Genomic DNA, 18,058 nt, shown 5'->3' on the forward strand with positions numbered 1-18,058 from the left:
AAAAAAAAAAAAACGTGGGGTCCCCCCCAAATTAGATCACCAGCCAAGGTGAAGCGGACAGCTGGGGTCTGGTATTCTCAGGGTGGGAAGAGCCATGGTTATTGGACTCTTCCCAGCCTAAAAATAGCAGGCCGCAGCCGCCCCAGAAGTGGCGCATCCATTAGATGCGCCAATCCTGGCGCTTCGCCCCAGCTCATCCCGCGCCCTGGTGCGGTGGCAGACGGGGTAATATATGGGGTTGATACCAGCTGTAATGTCACCTGGCATCAAGCCCTGGGGTTAGTGATGTCACGGCATCTAAACAGATACCCGACATCACTAACCCAGTCAAGTAATAGACAAAAAAAAAGACAAAAAAAAAATTTATTTGAAAAAAAAACTCCCCGAAACATTCCTCTTTCCCCAATTTATTGAAAATAAAGAAATTACGGTCGCTGTAATCCGCTGTAATCCGTGAGGTCCCACGCCGACTCTGGATCTTCTAGAATATGGGGGGCACGTTCAGGGAACGTATCCCCCATTTTCTGGAAGAGCAAGCTCTCCATGAGCAGTGTGGGTGCAGTAATCTGAGAATACTGCACTCACACTGCCCCGGTCCAACTTAGGGCAGAGTGACCTGCAGTAACCTCATTCCAGAATATGAGGGGCACGCTCACAGAACGTACCCCCCATTTTCTGGAACAGCAGTCTCTCCATGTGAGGACCACACTCCTCACATGGAGAGACTGCTGATTACTGCACTCACTCTCCCCCGGTCCACAGTGGAGCAGCCTGTGCATCAGCGACGTCAGCGTCCCTGCAAGACTGACGTCGCTGATGCACAGGCTGCTCCACTGTGGACCGGGGGAGGAATCCAGCTGACAGCCGCTGTCTGCGCATGCGCCGTCAGCATTCAAGAAGGAGGCGGCGTGATCGCGGGACGGATCACCAGACAGGTAACGTATGACCGGGGGCTGGGGGGGGGGGGTGATGGGGGGTGACCTAGTGGGACCTGGGGGGACCTGGGGGGACCTGGGGACACCTTTCTGCCACATGTGACGTGTCACGTGCGGCAGAAAGAGCAGAATGAATGCGGGGGAGGGGGGGTGGCTCTGGAGACCCGGAGGGGGCTCCGGTGACCAGAGGGCTCCGGCCGGAGGAGGGGGTCAGGGGGAGGACATTTCCCTCCGATCTGAAATGTTTGATCATTTCAGATCGGAGGGAAATGAATGCAGAGCCGGCGGCGGCAGTTTTCAGCGCGCGTCGGCGCCATCTTGCACGCTCCGGAGGGGGGCTCTGAAGAACTGGAGGGGCTCCAGGGACCAAAGAGCTCCGGTTGTACCGGAGGAGAGGTCAGGAGGGGGACATTTCCCTCCGATCTGAAATGTTTGATCATTTCAGATCGGAGGGAAATGAATGCAGAGCCGGCGGCGGCGGGAGTTTTCAGCGCGCGTCGGCGCCATCTTGGATTTTCCGGGGGGGGGGGGGGGGGGTGGGGGTGGGGTTGGATGGATTTCTCCGGTACCGGGGGCTTTGGGGGCACTAAGGGCTCACATTTATTTCTCATCTGACATGTTTGATCACGTCAGATGAGAAGTAAATAGATTTTACCAGCCATTTTTTTTTTTTTTATGTTGTCGCCGGTATACGGTGTATACCGGCGATCGCATTAACGGGGTGCATAAAAAACACCCCGATTCATAATCTGGGGGGTCTCAGCTACCCCCGGTAGCTGAAACCCCCGAGATTTTTCGTCACTGGGAGGCGCTACAGGGTTTTTCCGGCCTGACGTCTCAAGACGTCGGAACAGAATAAGTACCCTGTTTTTCCGACGTCTTGAGACGTTAGGCCGTCGCTATGGGGCTAATCTGTGCTGTATTGTCATATTAAACACCCCATCATTGTTATTTTTTGTTTTCTAACTTTTGTTCCTCTTGAATTATACCTTTTTATTCTCTGCAGCTTCTTGTTTACATTCAGCTCCAGCAAACATGATAACTTCCTGTGCTAAACCTCCCAGTCACAGCTGGCACCACCCGGCCTCACTGTCCAGCCCCACCCCCAGTGTCCAGCCCCACCCTCTGCACACACATTCCCTGTCAGTATATTCTGCCCCAGCACCTGACCTGGTATCACTACAGCATTGCAAATAACAGCCCCACATCAGGCTCTGCACCGCACACCACATCAGGCTCTGCACCGCACACCACATCAGGCTCTGCACCGCACACCACATCAGGCTCTGCACCGCACACCACATCAGGCTCTGCACCGCACACCACATCAGGCTCTGCACCGCACACCACATCAGGCTCTGCACCGCACACCACATCAGGCTCTGCACCGCACACCACATCAGGCTCTGCACCCCACACCACATCGGGCTCTGCACCCCACACCACATCGGGCTCTGCACCCCACACCACATCGGGCTCTGCACCCCACACCACATCGGCTCTGCACCCCACACCACATCGGGCTCTGCATCCCACACCACATCGGGCTCTGCATCGCACACCACATCGGGCTCTGTATCGCACACCACATCGGGCTCTGCACCCACACCACATCAGGCTCTGCACCCCACACCACATCAGGCTCTGCACCCCACACCACATCGGGCTCTGCATCGCACACCACATCGGGCTCTGCATCGCACACACACACACACACATCAGGCTGTGCACCGCACACACACACATCAGGCTGTGCACCGCACACACACACACATCAGGCTGTGCACCGCACACACACACACACACACATCAGGCTGTGCACCGCACACACACACACATCAGGCTGTGCACCACACACACATACACACACACACACACATCGGGCTGTGTACCGCATACACACACATCGGGCTGTGTACCACATACACACACACACACACACACACACAGTTATATAATATACATTATCCCCCTCATGCACTCTCTTCTCTCCCACTGCACTGTCTCCTCTGCCTCCCAGCACTCCCCTGTCTCTCACCCCCATGAAGTCTCGTTTCTGCTCCCCTGCTGTGTCACCCATGATCTCTTCTCTAGTCCCCCCACTCTGTCAGCCGTGGACGCTCTTCTCTAGCCCCCTCCCCCCCCCCCCTGCTCGCTCTCCCTTCTCACTCGGGCAGCATGCTGTCTCTTCTTCGTGCTGTGATGATTCCAGTGTCCCATACAGAGCTCAGTGCTGTTGTTCGCTGGTGTCAGGTGACATCCCTGCTTCTGACTGTATTCAGAAGCCAGGAGCATGGGAGGCTGCAGTCATCAGAGACAGTGCACGGGGGAGGGGGGGTCACAGTTGCCCGGGCACCATACAACATAATGAGCTGAGGACACTGTTGGGCAAACAGCGCTCACTGTGTCCTAGACAGAGAGGGCAACCCTGTGTTTGTCCAGCACATACAGTGCAGAGATAGCAGCGCACAGGGAGGGGGGCGGGGCTCATCGCACTGTACAGCCCAGCAGGGCGGCAACATGCAGTGGCAGATTTGCATGTCAACATGGGCCTGCCCATGTTGACATGAAATGACCGGAAGTAGCAAAATCACAGCAGGAGCAGTCACATGACCGCTCTGAGCCTAGGGAGAGGGGCTGACAGCAGGGCAGGTAAGTGGTCTCTATCTACTTACCTGCCCCAATGTAGCCCAATAGTGTAAATAATAAAAAAAGCAAAATAAGCCGGATAACCCCTTTTAAGTTTGTGATTTTGAACTTACTAACGTCTTTTATTAGTTACTTGAGGTCGGAAATTAAAGAAATCTTTCTCCATAAGGGAATTATTACTTGGCTTAGTAAATGGAATTTCAATTTTTACACAATTATGTGACCGGCTCTGCGTGTTTTCTTCATATCTTCATTACAGAACATTTCTGGACCCTTTTGGTATCGGAGCCCTCTTCAGTGATCAGCGACTTTATTGAACGTTTGCAAAATCTTTGTCACTTGGAATTGCAACTTCCATCCCTGAAACATGAGGATCTGAAAAGCATGGTAATTACTGACAGCCATATCAAATCTAATATCTTTTATAATGTAAAAGTACGTGGTCCATTCCAAATCTGGTCCCATTAAAGTTTATTCCCATCTATGCATATGATGACATTTAGAGAGACGTCTGTTGTAATTTTATTAGGACCTTACAGAGGAAACGGTGAGCCTATTACTTCGCCTGATTGAAGATGAGTTGCAAGGACGGGAAAATGCCCCGCACAGCTTGGCCAGTGACTCCTTACAAGTGCACATCTCGGCTTGCATCTTGGCACTTTGCGGATGGACCAGCAGGTCTGTTAAAGTAATTTATTGAGATCTTATCAATATTTAAAGCAGCATGTCAACTTCTATTTGTTTTTAGAGTGGTGAGCAGCATTGCTACAAGAAAAGTAAAAATTGTATGTTTTTTTTTTTTTTTCCTTAAACATACATTTGTTTATATATAACAAGAAAAAATTCCAGCAACAAGTCCATGGAAAAATCTTCATTAAAAATTCATCTTTTATTTGTCAAACTTGTAAAAACAGTCCATGTTAATAACTGCCCCAACAGAGGACGCGTTTCGAACGACCAAGTTCTTAATCCGTCTCTAATTCTTCTGAGAAAAAAATGGACTCATTAAAAAGGGCTGAAACCCTAACATGAACCTCATTAACCAGTAAAAAAAAAGTTTTACTGGTTAATGAGGTTCATGTTAGGGTTTCAGCCCTTTTTAATGAGTCCATTTTTTTCTCAGAAGAATTAGAGACGGATTAAGAACTTGGTCGTTCGAAACGCGTCCTCTGTTGGGGCAGTTATTAACATGGACTGTTTTTACAAGTTTGACAAATAAAAGATGAATTTTTAATGAAGATTTTTCCATGGACTTGTTGCTGGAATTTTTTCTTGTTATATGAAATGAGTTCTGCTACCTTCCTTTCCGTGCACGGTCCTGGATAAGCGGTCTCCGGCAGTAAGCAGGTGAGCTGGACAAAGTAAATTTATTTGTTTATATATGTATATATCTAGAAAACGAAAATGACAAAGTAGCACCAATCCACCACTGTGGGTGCAGGCCTCTGGAACCTCTGGCAATCAGAACCCAAAATAAAAGTAGAAAAAATGGAAGCATCAAGTCCTGCAATAAAACTTAGAAAAGTATGTGACCTTTCAGCTTTATCACTGAGCCCTTCTTAAGTGAGAAAGGCTCAGTGTTAGGCCTAAGACACATGGCATGAAAATCGGAGCAAGTGAAATCGCGTTCGACTCGGACCAATATTAGCCCTAATCGGACCGATAAAACAATCGCAGCGTGCTGCGGGTGCAATGCGATTCTCTTTCTCTTGCACCCATTCAAGTCTATGGGGCGAGAGAAAAATCGCACTGCACTCGCAGTACATCGGTGCACCGCGAGTGCAGGGTGAAATGGCAATAGCTGGCTACGGAGGAGAGAGGGAGATAAATCCCTCCCTCCCCTCCTCAGCACTTGGTCGCCCCTCCTCAGTGCCGGCTCATCCCCTGCAGCTATGGTCCAAAGGGACCTCAGTTGCAGTGACACTCGCATGACACTGTGCTGCCAGCGTGAGCCAAGTGTCATGCGAGGATCGCAGTAGTCCCCTTGTGGCCCCGGCCTTAGTGCTCAAATGTCACCATGTTACACATTGCAGAAGATTGCATCAGGGAGGTAAGGATCTGGGGCTCAGCTACATGTCGTTCCCCATAATGACTTGCAGCTATCACATGACATGGTATTGCACATCTAATCAAGGGGAACTATCATAGCATATATAAAAGCAGAAGCAGGAAATGAAGCAGCCTCTTTTGGTGATTTTGGATAGTGAGTGGACATTTTAGCTTTGACATAGTTAGTCCGAGGTCAAATGCGTGTATGAATCACACGAGTGCAATGTGAGAAAATCTTACATTGCACTCTGTCCAATGTTATTCAATGAGGCAGAGCAGATCTTCAATTTTTTTTTTTTTTTTATCATGCTGAATCGAATGGCAGCATATCTCGACTCATTCGCAGCCATACAAGTCTACGGGTAAAACATCAGACTGCCGCACCCAATTTTATATACATAAAGGGAATTTGTAGATCTGCTTATATAGACCATTCTCCCTTATTGAAATATTTAAAACTTCTACATTTATTGATATGCATTAAAGGGACAAACAACATATACGTATGTAGTGAAAAATCGTGATTAAAAAAAGTATAAAAATGTAAACTGTCTCGCCCTATTGATACACCTAAATGTTTGTACCCTACCTAACAGCGGAAGATTTACACCTTACATATTTGTGGTGCCCTTGCTCCACGAAGGCTGCCCTAAATGACCCGGATATGGCCCGATGGACAAATATAGATACTTGAGTTCTAATGATATAACGTATAGTAGGGTACTTATCAAGAGATGGCGTCAGATACTGTACACTGCTTTGAACACTCATTATTTCTTTATTGTTCCTATGGGAGACCCAGACCATGGGTGTTTAGCTTCTACCCCTGGAGGACACACAAAGTACTACACTTAAAAGTGTAGCTCCTCCCCCTGAGCTTATACACCCCCTGGTGAGCAGACCCAGCCAGTTTATCGCTTTGTGTTCAGGAGGCATACATCCACACATGCATTCTCATATGATTTTTTCCTTTTGGAACGAGATTGAAGAGTGGGGTCCACGTCTGGACCCCCGGCATGTCCCTTCTCACCCCACTGTGTCGGTGGTGTTGTAAGGTTGATTCTTAGGCTGGAGCCTTACATGCCGTGCTCCTTCACCATCCCTCCTGGGCTCTGGCTTGAAGTGGGAGCCAGCACGGTCTCCATGCTTGGCAGGAGACCGGTCTCCATCCGCAGCCCTTCAGGACCCTGCTGGAAAGGAGCGCTCATCCCCAGGGACCTGGCCCTGCGTCTCAGAAGCTAAGTACCTGAGACGTTTATATTTCGGGGTCCCTGTACTTTATTGTTGGGGGAGAGTGTGCTTATTATGTTTACTGACATTTCCGGCGGGTTCTCTAGCTGTCGTCTGAGAACCGCGCCGATGGTGCCTGCGCGTCGGCCGCGCTGCTCAAATTTAGGCCCCGGCTTCGCCGGAGGCCTAGTTTCTGTTTCACTGCCCTCGCATGTCACTCATGCAGAGGGACAGGCTCGGCTCCTCCCGGCGGCCGTTCTGTACAGGGGAGGGACACTCCCCACTGCAGTGTGTGTCCCCTCCCCTGTAGGTCTCAATGGCCCTCCAGATCCCGCTCCTCAAGCAAGTCCCGCCCCCTCTCTTCACTCCGGCGGCCATTTGTTCAGCGTTCTCTCTGCGATCAGTCATTGCAGCGCTGGTTTGCAGCATCCCTGCTGAGGTGCTGTGCTTGGGGGTCCGGGCTTCGGGATCTGGAGGGCACACAACACCGCTCCAGCGGTCTGGTAAGCTATAACCGGTCTCCGGTTGTGGACCTCTGTATATACTCTCTGGGGGTCATTCTCTGGCAGAGCCCCCACTCCAGCAGCATGTCTCACACGAGGAGCAAGGCCCCAAAGCTTTATGCTGTATGCGCTGCATGTAAGCTCCTGCTGCCTGAACCGAGCACCTTTCCACATTGTGATGCCTGCTCTAACTTGGCGGTGCCACAGCCTGGGGTCTCGGCTCCAGTGGTCTCTCAGGCTGCTCCTGCTCCTGTGGCTGAGCCCCCGGCTTGGGTAGAATCCTTTTCTAGGTCTATCTCCCAGTCCTTTGCTGAGTCCATGGGACTTCTGTCCAGGACTCTGATGAATATGCATCAGCCCCCTTCACAGGGTGCCTCTGCTGCTAGGGGTCTCTCAGGACCGGAGCTCACAGAGGATTCATCATCAGGGCCCAGACCCCGTCCTCCTGAGTAGAGACGCAGGGTTCCCTCTCCCTCCTCCTCCCGTGGCTCTGATTCCAGAGCTGACTCGCAGGATGAGGAGGATGCCTTTACAGGGGGCTCGGAGGCTAACTCCATGTACCCCATTGATCTGTCCGAAAGTTACTCAGATCTTAGTGACTTGATTGCTTCTATTAATTCTGTACTGGATCTCAATCCGCCAGTATCAGAGGAGCAACCCTCTCTGGCAGAAAAGCACCAGTTTACCTTGCCTAAGAAAGCAAAGAGTGTGTTCTTTAACCACTCCAGTTTTCAGGCCGCTGTGACCAAACCCAGGGCCTGTCCTGACAAACGCTTCCCAAAGCGTGGTTCTGATGACCGTTTTCCCTTTCCACCTGAGGTGGTCAAGGAGTGGGCTCACTCCCCAAAGGTAGACCCTCCGGTGTCTAGGCTCGCAGCACGGACCGTTGTGTCGGAGGCTGATGGCACTTCCCTTAAGGATTCCACTGACCGCCAGATTGACCTTCTGGCCAAATCCGTGTATGAAGCGGCGGGGGCCGCGTTTTCTCCGACTTTTGCAGCAGTGTGGGCTCTCAAAGCCATCTCTGCTTCTCTAGAGGAGATGCATTCCCTCACCAGGGAATCTATGCCCGAAATGGATGCCTTAACTTCCCAAGCTTAACTTCCCAAGCTTCGGCCTTTTCATCCTATGCCATGTCAGCCATGCTGGAGGCTTCTCACCGCACTGCGGTGGCTTCGGCTAATTCCCTCGCTATCCGCAGAATCTTGTGGCTTCGAGAGTGGAAGGCAGATGCTTCTTCAAAGAAGTACCTTGCTGGGCTCCCTTTTGCTGGGTCCCGGCTGTTCGGAGAACAGCTGGATGAAATTATTAAGGAAGCAACTGGCGGGAAGAGTACTTCCATGCCACAAACCAAAGCCAGGAAACCTGCCCAGGGTAAGAATCCGTCGAGGTTTCGCAGCCAAGGACCAGAAATCCAACTGGCGCCCAAAAGCGCGTCCACAGAAGACCGCAGGAGCTGCTGCCACTAAGGCAGCCTCCTCGTGACTATCTGCCCGCTCCAGCAACATCCTTAGTCGGTGGCAGGCTCTCCCACTTTGGTGACGCTTGGTTTCAACACGTCTCCGATCAGTGGGTGAGAGATATCATCTCCCACGGCTACAGGATAGAATTCTCTTCCAGTCCGCCAAACAGATTTTTTCTCTCAACTCCTCCCTGCTCCAAGGCCGCCGCCTTCTCACAGGCCGTGGCAGCCTTGCAGGCCAATGGAGTAATTGTACCGGTTCCCGCTCGGGAACGGTTCAGAGGTTTCTACTCAAATCTCTTCCTAGTTACCAAAAAGGACGGTACCTTCCGGCCCATCCTGGATCTCAAGCTTATCAACAAGCATGTTCAGGTGCGGCACTTTCGCATGGAGTCTCTGAGATCAGTCATTGCCTCAATGACCCAAGGGGATTTCCTGGCGTCCATCGACATCAGAGATGCCTATCTGCATGTGCCAATTGCAGTTTCACACCAGCGTTGGCTACGTTTTGCAATCGGAGAAGATCATTTCCAATTTGTGGCTCTCCCCTTCGGGTTGGCCACATTCCCTCGGGTATTCACCAAGGTCATGGCAGCAGTGATTGCGGTTCTGCACCTACAGGGGTTGGCAGTGATTCCTTACCTGGACGACCTTCTAGTCAAGGCTTCATCCAGCGCAGACTGTCAGCGGAGTGTCTCGCTCACTCTCGCCACTCTAGCCCAATTCGGGTGGCTGGTCAATCTGCCCAAATCCACTCTGACTCCGACCCAGAGTCTCACGTACCTATGGATGCAGTTCGAGACATTGCCGGCACTTGTGAAGTTGCCCTTAGTCAAACAGCAGTCCCTCCAACTGGCGGTGCGCTCTCTGCTGAGGCCCCGCCGTTATACCCTCAGGCGTCTGATGCAGGTGCTGGGTCAAATGGTGGCGTCAATGGAGGCTGTTCCCTTTGCCCAGTTCCATCTGCGTCCCCTGCAGCTGGACATTCTCCGCTGTTGGGACAAGCGGCCTTCCTCCTTACACAGGTTAGTGGCTCTGTCTCCACAAACCAGGAGCTCTCTTCAGTGGTGGCTTCGGCCTCTCTCCCTGTCCCAGGGACGCTCCTTCCTGGCCCCGTCCTGGGTGATTCTCACCACGGATGCCAGTCTATCCGGCTGGGGAGTGGTATATCTCCACCACAGAGCGCAGGGCACTTGGACTCCGTCCGAGTCAGCCCTTCCAATCAATGTGCTGGAAACCAGAGCCGTGCTTCTAGCTCTCCTAGCTTTTCACCACCTGTTGGCGGGCAGGCACATTCGAGTCCAGTCAGACAACGCGACAGCGGTTGCCTACATCAATCACCAAGGCGGGACACGCAGCCACCTAGCAATGTTGGAGGTACAACGCATGCTTCAATGGGCGGAGGACTCCAAGTCCACCATATCCGCAGTCCATATCCCAGGCGTGGAAAACTGGGAGGCAGATTATCTCAGCCGTCAAACCGTGGACGGTGGCGAGTGGTCCCAGCACCCGGCAGTGTTCCAGTCAATCTGCCGCAAATGGGGCACCCCGGACGTGGACCTAATGGCATCCCGTCACAACAACAAGGTTCCCGTTTACGTGGCTCGCTCGCACGACCCTCAGGCATTCGCCGCGGACGCACTGGTTCAGGACTGGTCCCAGTTTCGTCTGTCCTACGTGTTTCCCCCTCTAGCTCTCTTGCCCAGAGTTCTGCGCAAGATCAGAATGGAGGGCTGTCGAGTCATCCTCATTGCACCGGACTGGCCCAGGCGAGCTTGGTATCCAGACCTGCTCCATCTGTCCGTAGAGATGCCGTGGCATCTCCCGGACCATCCAGACCTACTCTCACAAGGTCCGTTCTTCTGCCTGAATTCTGCGGCTCTCAAATTGACGGCGTGGCTCTTGAGTCCTGGCTCTTGACGGCTTCTGGTATTCCTCCTGAAGTCATCTCCACTATGACTCGGGCCCGTAAGTCTTCCTCCGCTAAGATCTATCACAGGACTTGTAAAATTTTCCTGTCATGGTGTCGCTCTACTGACCATCCTCCTTGGCCATTCTCCTTGCCGACCCTTCTGTCTTTTCTACAGTCCGGTCTGCAGCTAGGACTGTCCCTCAACTCTCTCAAGGGACAAGTCTCAGCTCTGTCAGTACTGTTCCAGCGGCGTCTCGCTCGGCTGGCTCAGGTCCGCACCTTCATGCAGGGCGCGTCTCACATCATTCCACCTTACCGGCGGCCCTTGGATCCCTGGGACCTTAATTTGGTTCTCACGGTTTTGCAGAAACCCCCCTTTGAGCCTCTTAGGGAGGTCTCTTTGCATCGTCTTTCTCAGAAAGTGGCTTTTCTGGTGGCCATAACTTCCCTCAGGAGAGTCTCTGATTTGGCCGCGCTCTCTTCGGAGTCACCTTTTTTAGTGTTTCATCAAGACAAGGTGGTTCTCCGTCCGACTCCGGACTTTCTTCCTAAGGTGGTCTCCCCTTTCCACCTTAACCAGGACATTACCCTACCTTCCTTTTGTCCGGCTCCTGTTCATCGCTTTGAAAAAGCGCTGCATACTCTGGATCTGGTGCGGGCTCTCCGGATCTATGTGTCTCGCACCGCTTCTATTAGGCGGTGCACTTCTCTTTTTGTGCTAACCACAGGTCGGCGCAAGGGTCTCTCTGCTTCTAAGTCGACCTTAGCTCGTTGGATCAGATCGACCATTTCAGACGCCTACCAGAGTTCTCAGGTGCCTCCCCCGCCCGGTATCGAGGCACATTCGACCAGAGCTGTTGGTGCCTCTTGGGCTTTCAGGCACCAGGCTACGGCTCAACAAGTCTGTCAGGCTGCCACTTGGACTAGCCTGCATACCTTTTCGAAGCACTACCAAGTGCATGCTCATGCTTCGGCAGATGCGAGCTTGGGCAGACGCATCCTTCAGGCGGCTGTCGCCCATTTGTGAAGTTAGGTTTTGCCTACTTCTTACTTTGTTCGGTTTATTTCCCACCCAGGGACTGCTTTGGAACGTCCCATGGTCTGGGTCTCCCATAGGAACGATAAAGAAAAAGAGAATTTTGTTACTTACCGTAAATTCTTTTTCTTATAGTTCCGTAATGGGAGACCCAGCACCCTCCCTGTTGCCTGTTGGCACTTTTCTTGTTCCGCGTGTTATCACCGGCTGTTGTCGTGGACAGAGTTTCCGGTTGTTCCGGCTATTGCTCTGTTCTACTTGTGGGTGGCTATTCTTCTTCAGCTTTTGCACTAAACTGGCTGGGTCTGCTCACCAGGGGGTGTATAAGCTCAGGGGGAGGAGCTACACTTTTAAGTGTAGTACTTTGTGTGTCCTCCAGAGGTAGAAGCTAAACACCCATGGTCTGGGTCTCCCATTACGGAACTATAAGAAAAAGAATTTACGGTAAGTAAACAAAATTCTCTTTATTTCTCGCCTCAATGCGTATCCCCTCACCAGGTTCATCAGGAGGCCGATAGGATGTATGATACAGGAGTTGATACATAGTCCTTATGCTTCCCAGTTACAGGATCCTGCTTCCATATGGTGCATCAGATAAACCACTAAGTCCTGTTGTTAAGGCTACTTTCACATTTCCATCATTTTCCCTCTCACAATCCGTCGCTTTGAGGAAAAAACTGAATCCTGCAAAATAATTAGCAGGATTCCGTTTTTTCCCATAGACTTTTATTAACGATGGATTGCGACTGATGGCCTTGCGTTGCATCCATCGCGCAACGGATCAGTCGTGGAATGACTGACCATCGAGCAGAAGCAACGGAGAATGTAACATTTTTCGAAGCATCGAAACGAAGCGCTACACAGGATTCCGTTGCAATCCGTCAAGAGGTATAATGGTTGTCTATGGTGCAGGATTCCGCCGTAATCCGTTACACGACGAAATCCAGTGCTAGATTCCGTCATTTTCTACTGAGCATGCCCAGTATGTACACAATCACATTGCAAGGCTCCATAATAATAAATAATCCACATGAATACAACGCGTCGTGCACACAGGCTTCAGAATAAGGAAGATCAAGATGGCCGAAAGGGGAGGCGCCGATCCCGGAGAACGGCGCCACCCATCCGACTGGTGTGCATCGGAGCGACCTTCTAGGTGGGTATTATAAAGTGTTTTTTATGTTCTACATGGCGGCCTGGGCTCTTATATAGTGCATGTTAGAATGCTGTATATAAGAGCCCAGTGGTGGTGGACGCAGCTTATAGGCCGAAAAAGTGACAGGTTCCCTTTTAAGAAAATCCTGGAGTACCTCTTCAAGACAGGTCTTTAAAATAGATCAAGCTTCAAGAGCATGAATTGTGGTGTTTTACATATGTAACACTAATCTGTTTTTTCTTTCTTATTCAAGGCCTTCTCCTGATTCTTTGCCTCTCTCTATAATTCGCTGTTCTCGGTGTATGAGGAAGGTTGGCTTGTGGAGCTTCCAGCAGCTGGAGTCTGTAGATCTGGACTCGTCTTTAGGACCACCAAGCACTCCAGTGTCTCCAGGAGAAGGATTTCTGGAAAGAACACCTCTGGGAGTTGTGTCCCCTAACAGAAGGCTCACTCGCAGCCGGGATCTTGAACAGGTTAGTTTTTAATTTTATTGTATTCATTAAGAAAAATTAAGGTGGTTTGATTTGACTCAGCAACAAGATGTCCACAGGGATTTTTCTCCCATGGACATTATTGCAGATTTGATGTGCAATTCACTCCAAAAGGTATGAAAATCCACAATGGTATGGGCATGCTGCAGAATGGAAAATCCACAATGGTATGGGCATGCTGCAGAATGGAAAATCCACAATGGTATGGGCATGCTGCAGAATGGAAAATCCACAATGGTATGGGCATGCTGCAGAATGGAAAATCCACAATGGTATGGGCATGCTGCAGAATGGAAAATCCACAATGGTATGGGCATGCTGCAGAATGTAAAATCCACAATGGTATGGGCATGCTGCAGAATGGAAAATCCACAGCTTGCTCGGAAATCTGTGCTGCTTAGCCAAGTATGGATGAGGTTTTAAAGGCCCTTTCATGTTTTCACGTGTAATGTTCTGTAAATTATGTGGATTTGGCCATTAGCCAAGTCAGTATGTATTTAACTATTGTACTTAAAAGGATGTAGCAAATTTTAACTTTTGGTGTTGTCTGTTTTTTGGGTGTTTTTTTGTATTGGCCAAAAGGAGTTCTTAATACACATAAATTAACTTTCTTATTAGTTTGCATTAAATGGATTGATTCCCATGTTTCAGTTTGCCAATTTATTTGGAAACATTATAGCAGAAGCTTGCTATATGACGCGTCACCTCCATCTTTTGTAGTCTCACTCTTGGATTGCACAATTATGGCCCCTGATGGAGGGGCCTATAGAAAAGTCCATTAGCCTTTATTGAAAAATTCTGCACTACTATCTTCCAATCAGCACTATTCTTCAAAGCCGATTGCTGATAGATGTGATTTTCCACAATTGAAGCTCCATAGAGAAAACTGTACTAACATGGGGATGGCACTTTACAAGCCTAATAATACATCACTAATAATTCTTATAGTGGGCAATTCTACATGTTGTGTGTTTTTGTTTTGTTTTTTTTTTTTGGGGGGGGTTTGACCAATGGTTTGCATACTGGTTTGCATAATAGAAAATTCACATAATCATGAAAAATCATTAAAACAACTAATAGCACATGAATGGTGGTCTGTTTCTCCCCCTCTAGTGTATCAAAGAAGCTTGCAAAACCTTCATCTGTTTTTTACTTTTTTGAATAGAAGAATAAACTATTGACACACAAACCGGTAAAAACAGACACACAGACCACAAATAGATGGAAAACCGATCTAGCACTAATGAAAAATGACCCAACACATTAGTGAAAAGTGGCAGGATTAAAAAAATAACATCTGTGTGCCTTTTGCTGGGCACGTGCCAGTAGTAACATTTGGATGCTAATGATTGTAGATCTGGGCTCTGCACAGGGTACTCACATGTCATTTATGCGTAGTACCAGGTTTGTCAGTTGTTCTCCACCAGTAAATGAGTTCATAGACTTCTCAGCAATTCTGTTTGGCCCAGATCAACTTGGCTGACTCCAGTTTGCTGTGGCTGTGTGTTTCTGAATATTGGCAGTTCCATTCTGTGTCCTGCTCAGATGCATAGGGCTGGCCACATTTACATCAGTGCTTTTAAGCTCTACTAAAAAATAACGTTTGATTACTGATTCTTAATCGGATCAAAATCGCAAAAAATTCCTTGTGTTTTTGTTTTGTTTTTTTCACCCATTTTGCAATTTTAACCATTATTGATGTGGACTGCCCCTTTAAATCTGCTCAGAATTTGTTTGTTGTGTGACATGCACATTGTAGACTGTATAATCCTCAGGTCGTAATGACTTGGTCTGTGTATGAATAGGACACTTGTTAGCTAATACACCTATATTACACTGACAGCAGTAAGACTGACTGTGGAGAATAATTGAAAGGGTTGTTCAGGGGACATATATTATTACTCAGCTGGCACAGACTAGTTGAAAAAAAATTAAAAGAAGCCAAAATTGCCCCTGGCAATTGGCTGCAACTCCTGTGCCAATGTTGCCTGGTCCCATCTGCTTTATGCTTCCTCATTCCAATTTCAACATGCCTAAAATGCCCCCTGAGGTGGGTCACCATTGCGGTCATTTATGACCAATCCCAGCATGTTGAGGATAGGATTAGGGAACAGCAGCATGGACTGGGCAGTGCTGAGACTGTAGCCACAGGGATCACTGAAGGTTGAGTGTGCCTACAGTCAACAAAAAATTGTTTTCCCAGAGTCCCTCTTTGGCTAACACACCAGTGCGCAGTGGAGGATCTTCAGTCTCACCTGAGGCCGATAATGTACGGAGCCGTCCAGTGACCCGCAGCATGGGACATGGAGACTACTCGGGAGCTGCATCTGAAATCAGTCCTCATCGGAAGGCTAAACGCCCCAGACTCTGCTCCACTAGTAGTACAGTAAGTCTTGGGATAGCCAAAAATCTATTTTTTTTGTAAAGGGAACCTGTCATGACGTTTTTTGATACTAAACCGGCCCCAATATGTTTTAAATGATGCAATGTGCATCATCAACATGGTCTAAAAACAAAAAAAACAACTTTATATATTATAGGTGAATGCAGTAAATACCTTAGGGTTCAGTCATATCAGTCATAGGGGCGGCAGTTTTGCTGGGATCAGTCACTGTCAGTCAAGCTCAGCCGTGATTATTTTTTTAATTTAGTCACGCCCTTCGCATTATAATTGATTACACCACACATCCTTCAACATCACTTCTCTGCTTAGCTTCACCCAATACGGAGACATGATCGTGACATCACACAGGTCCTTCACCATCATTTATTCAATGCTGAGCTTTAACCCCTTCACGACCTTTGACGGATCTAGCCGTCATGGTGCCCTGGTACTTAAAGACCCATGACGGATAGATCCGTCATGGCGAAATCGCGGCCCCGGAGCACCGGGCACCGCGATCGGTTTTAAAAAACTGTAGATTCGGGAAGGAGAGGACTTGTACCTGACCTCAGGAGGGGTGGTGTCTCCTTCCCGGACCTACGGAGGCTGTGATTGGCTGAACGGCGTTCGTCAGCCAATCACAGCCAGTGTTATGTTTCAGCCATTGAAATGGCTGAAGCATTGAAATCCAGCTATGTCAGTGCTGCTGCAGCACTGGCCATTGGCTGGAGCTCAGTGAGCTTTACTGCACCCGCCCCCAGCTCTGATTGGAGAGATCGGCCTTGTGACCGATTTCTCCAAGCAGCACCGTGCCTCTGGGACCGGGTGAGCTCGCTGTAGGAGATCGCTCTCCTCAGCGTCTCCCTCCGTGGAATCTGAGGAGAGCGATCCCTGCGGGTGCCCATCTGTGAGTCACAGCCCCCGATCCACCGCTGCCCTGCTCCATGTGCTTCACCCCCTGCTCTCCCGCTGCGCTCCTGCATGTGACGCCGCTACTCAGCAGTAAGAGCAAGCGGCGTCAGATGCAGGGGGTGGCGCAGCGGGAGGAGAGCGTCACGGCGGCCGCTGCACTCTCCCCATCAGCCGCTCCACTGCCCCAGCATCTGCCGATCCACCGCCCCAGCATCTGCCGATCCACCGCCCCAGCATCTGCCGCTCCCCTCTCCCCATCAGGTACTGCTCTCTCCCCATCTGCCGCTCCACCGCCCCAGCATCTGCCGATCCACCGCCCCAGCATCTGCCGCTCCCCTCTCCCCATCAGGTACTGCTCTCTCCCCATCTGCCGATCCACCGCCCCAGCATCTGCCGATCCACCGCCCCAGCATCTGCCGCTCCCCTCTCCCCATCAGGTACTGCTCTCTCCCCATCTGCCGCTCCACCGCCCCTGCATCTGCCGATCCACCGCCCCAGTATCTGCCGCTCCCCTCTCCCCATCAGGTACTGCTCTCTCCCCATCAGGTACTGCTCTCTCCCCATCAGGTACTGCTCTCTCCCCATCTGCCGCTCCACCGCCCCAGCATCTGCCGCTCCACCGCCCCAGCATCTGCCGATCCACCGCCCCAGCATCTGCCGATCCACCGCCCCAGCATCTGCCGATCCACCGCCCCAGCATCTGCCGATCCACCGCCCCAGCATCTGCCGCTCCCCTCTCCCCATCAGGTACTGCTCTCTCCCCATCTGCCGCTCCACCGCCCCAGCATCTGCCGCTCCACCGCCCCAGCATCTGCCGCTCCACCGCCCCAGCATCTGCCGCTCCCCTCTCCCCATCAGGTACTGCTCTCTCCCCATCTGCCGCTCCACCGCCCAAGCATCTGCCGATCCACCGCCCCAGCATCTGCCGATCCACCGCCCCAGCATCTGCCGCTCCCCTCTCCCCATCAGGTACTGCTCTCTCCCCATCTGCCGCTCCATCGCCCCAGCATCTGCCGATCCACCGCCCCAGCATCTGCCGCTCCCCTCTCCCCATCAGGTACTGCTCTCTCCCCATCTGCCGCTCCACCGCCCCTGCATCTGCCGATCCACCGCCCCAGCATCTGCCGCTCCCCTCTCCCCATCAGGTACTGCTCTCTCTCCATCTGCCGCTCCACCGCCCCAGCATCTGCCGCTCCACCGCCCCAGCATCTGCCGCTCCACCGCCCCAGCATCTGCCGCTCCACCGCCCCAGCATCTGCCGCTCCACCGCCCCAGCATCTGCCGCTCCCCTCTCCCCATCAGGTACTGCTCTCTCCCCATCTGCCGCTCCACTCTCCCCT

The 18,058-nt window shown here is 51.0% G+C and overlaps 1 protein-coding gene across 2 annotated transcripts in view; it reads left to right on the plus strand.

Moving 5' to 3' along the window:
* The window catches only part of ZC3HC1 (zinc finger C3HC-type containing 1), an 80,183-nt gene that overhangs the window by 35,416 nt on the left and 26,709 nt on the right, over positions 1–18,058 (plus strand). For both annotated transcript variants that reach the window (XM_075345352.1, XM_075345353.1), the window contains 4 exons: positions 3,844–3,971; positions 4,114–4,262; positions 13,186–13,405; positions 15,627–15,809. In XM_075345352.1, coding sequence (XP_075201467.1) covers positions 3,844–3,971; positions 4,114–4,262; positions 13,186–13,405; positions 15,627–15,809 — 680 coding nt within the window. The remainder of the gene's footprint in view (positions 1–3,843; positions 3,972–4,113; positions 4,263–13,185; positions 13,406–15,626; positions 15,810–18,058) is intronic.

The sequence above is a fragment of the Anomaloglossus baeobatrachus genome, chromosome 4 (genome assembly GCF_048569485.1).
Source record: "Anomaloglossus baeobatrachus isolate aAnoBae1 chromosome 4, aAnoBae1.hap1, whole genome shotgun sequence".
In the NCBI taxonomy this organism is placed as follows: Eukaryota; Metazoa; Chordata; class Amphibia; order Anura; family Aromobatidae; genus Anomaloglossus; species Anomaloglossus baeobatrachus.